Below are 1,363 nucleotides of genomic sequence, written 5' to 3' on the forward strand. Positions count from 1 at the left end.
CCCTCCTGTTCCTCCTCCTCCTCCCCCTCCCCATCCTCCTCCTCCTCCTCCAAAAATAAAAATAAAAACAAAAACTGTTGTCTCTCCCCTTGCAGGTCTGCAGTCCTGCGAAGGTGCCGGTAGCAAGAAGGTCAAGTGGTGGCCCGACTGCCTGGACGGTGGCAAGCTGGCCCTCTCGCTGCAAGAGGTAAACACAGAGAGTTCCCTTTGTAATTGTGGGTGGTTGGCGGGTGCTCTTATGTGGTTTGCTTCTTCTTTCCTATCAAATATCTATTGTCCTTTTCTCTCCTCCTTTTTTGTGTTTGTTACTCTCTTGTCACACCTCTAATCTCCAGCACTTATATGACCTTATTGTGTTGCAAGTGCCGTAAAACTCGTACTAAAAGTAAACCCTTTGTAGTTAGTTCTGCAGGATGTCATCATTGCTCTCAGATCAATGACTTACATTAAAATTTATAATCCTTGAATCTCTATCTGTAACAGTTACTTGTCATACTAAGTATGCACGTAATACACTATTGGACTCTATCATACACACTCTTTTCTACTAATCAGATGGCGTCAATCTCATATAAATGGGCACGGGATTTTTTAAAATAAAGTTCCGCGGGATGTATGATAAGATAGGATATGATAAGATAAGATAATAAGAGGAGATAATTCTTTATTGTCCCAGAGGGAGAATTTTCTTGGCTGTACAGGATATCATTATAATGACTAAATTGTGTCGATAGCGCTGAAAATTTTTTTTGTTCGAGCATGACCTAGCCTTCTTTTGACTTCTACACTCATAACCTGTGGGTGGTTGAAAGGCACCACTACCATTGGTAGCTTTTACTTTTTAAAGTTTCTTTCTTTCCCTTTGTTGTTTCTGGGATCCAAGGCCTGTTCGTGTATTTTTAAATCTCGTACCTTTATTAATTTGATTTATTTTTTTTGTTTCATTGTTTGATAATGTCTGCGATGACTTTTTCGGCAAAATACCTTGAATTACTGGTGGGTCGTAGGAAGATGTCTCTATTTAGATTCTTCATTAGGTAGCTCAGTCATAAGTGCAAAGTTAAAAGCTCTTTCAAACGTTATTTCTTCTGCCTTTATTTTTAGATGCTTTCAATGCGGTGGTCATATGCCATACTCACACGATCCCTCTTTGGGTTCTTTGTATCATTGTAGCTTCGTGGTATGTAGAAGACCTTATCTGAAACAAAAATGAAAATGGCCAGCCTTTAATTGGAATGTGCTTGCAGATAACCCAGTTTCTCCCTGTTTCCACCTGTTTCTGTATCTTGGTCCATCTGGTCTTTCTTTTCTTTGTCTTTTTGTTTTGTCTATGACTATGTTTCTCTCTCTCTCTCTCTCTCTC

The 1,363-nt window shown here is 39.5% G+C and overlaps 1 protein-coding gene across 1 annotated transcript in view; it reads left to right on the plus strand.

Moving 5' to 3' along the window:
* Nucleotides 1–1,363, plus strand: part of LOC101857540 — a gene marked incomplete at both ends in the record, with an annotated part of 22,426 nt that overhangs the window by 6,850 nt on the left and 14,213 nt on the right. The window contains 1 exon segment of the mRNA XM_035973614.1: nt 96–187. Within this exon segment, the coding sequence (XP_035829507.1) occupies nt 96–187 (92 nt within the window).

The sequence above is a fragment of the Aplysia californica genome, unplaced genomic scaffold (genome assembly GCF_000002075.1).
Source record: "Aplysia californica isolate F4 #8 unplaced genomic scaffold, AplCal3.0 scaffold01520, whole genome shotgun sequence".
NCBI classification, from domain to species: Eukaryota; Metazoa; Mollusca; class Gastropoda; order Aplysiida; family Aplysiidae; genus Aplysia; species Aplysia californica.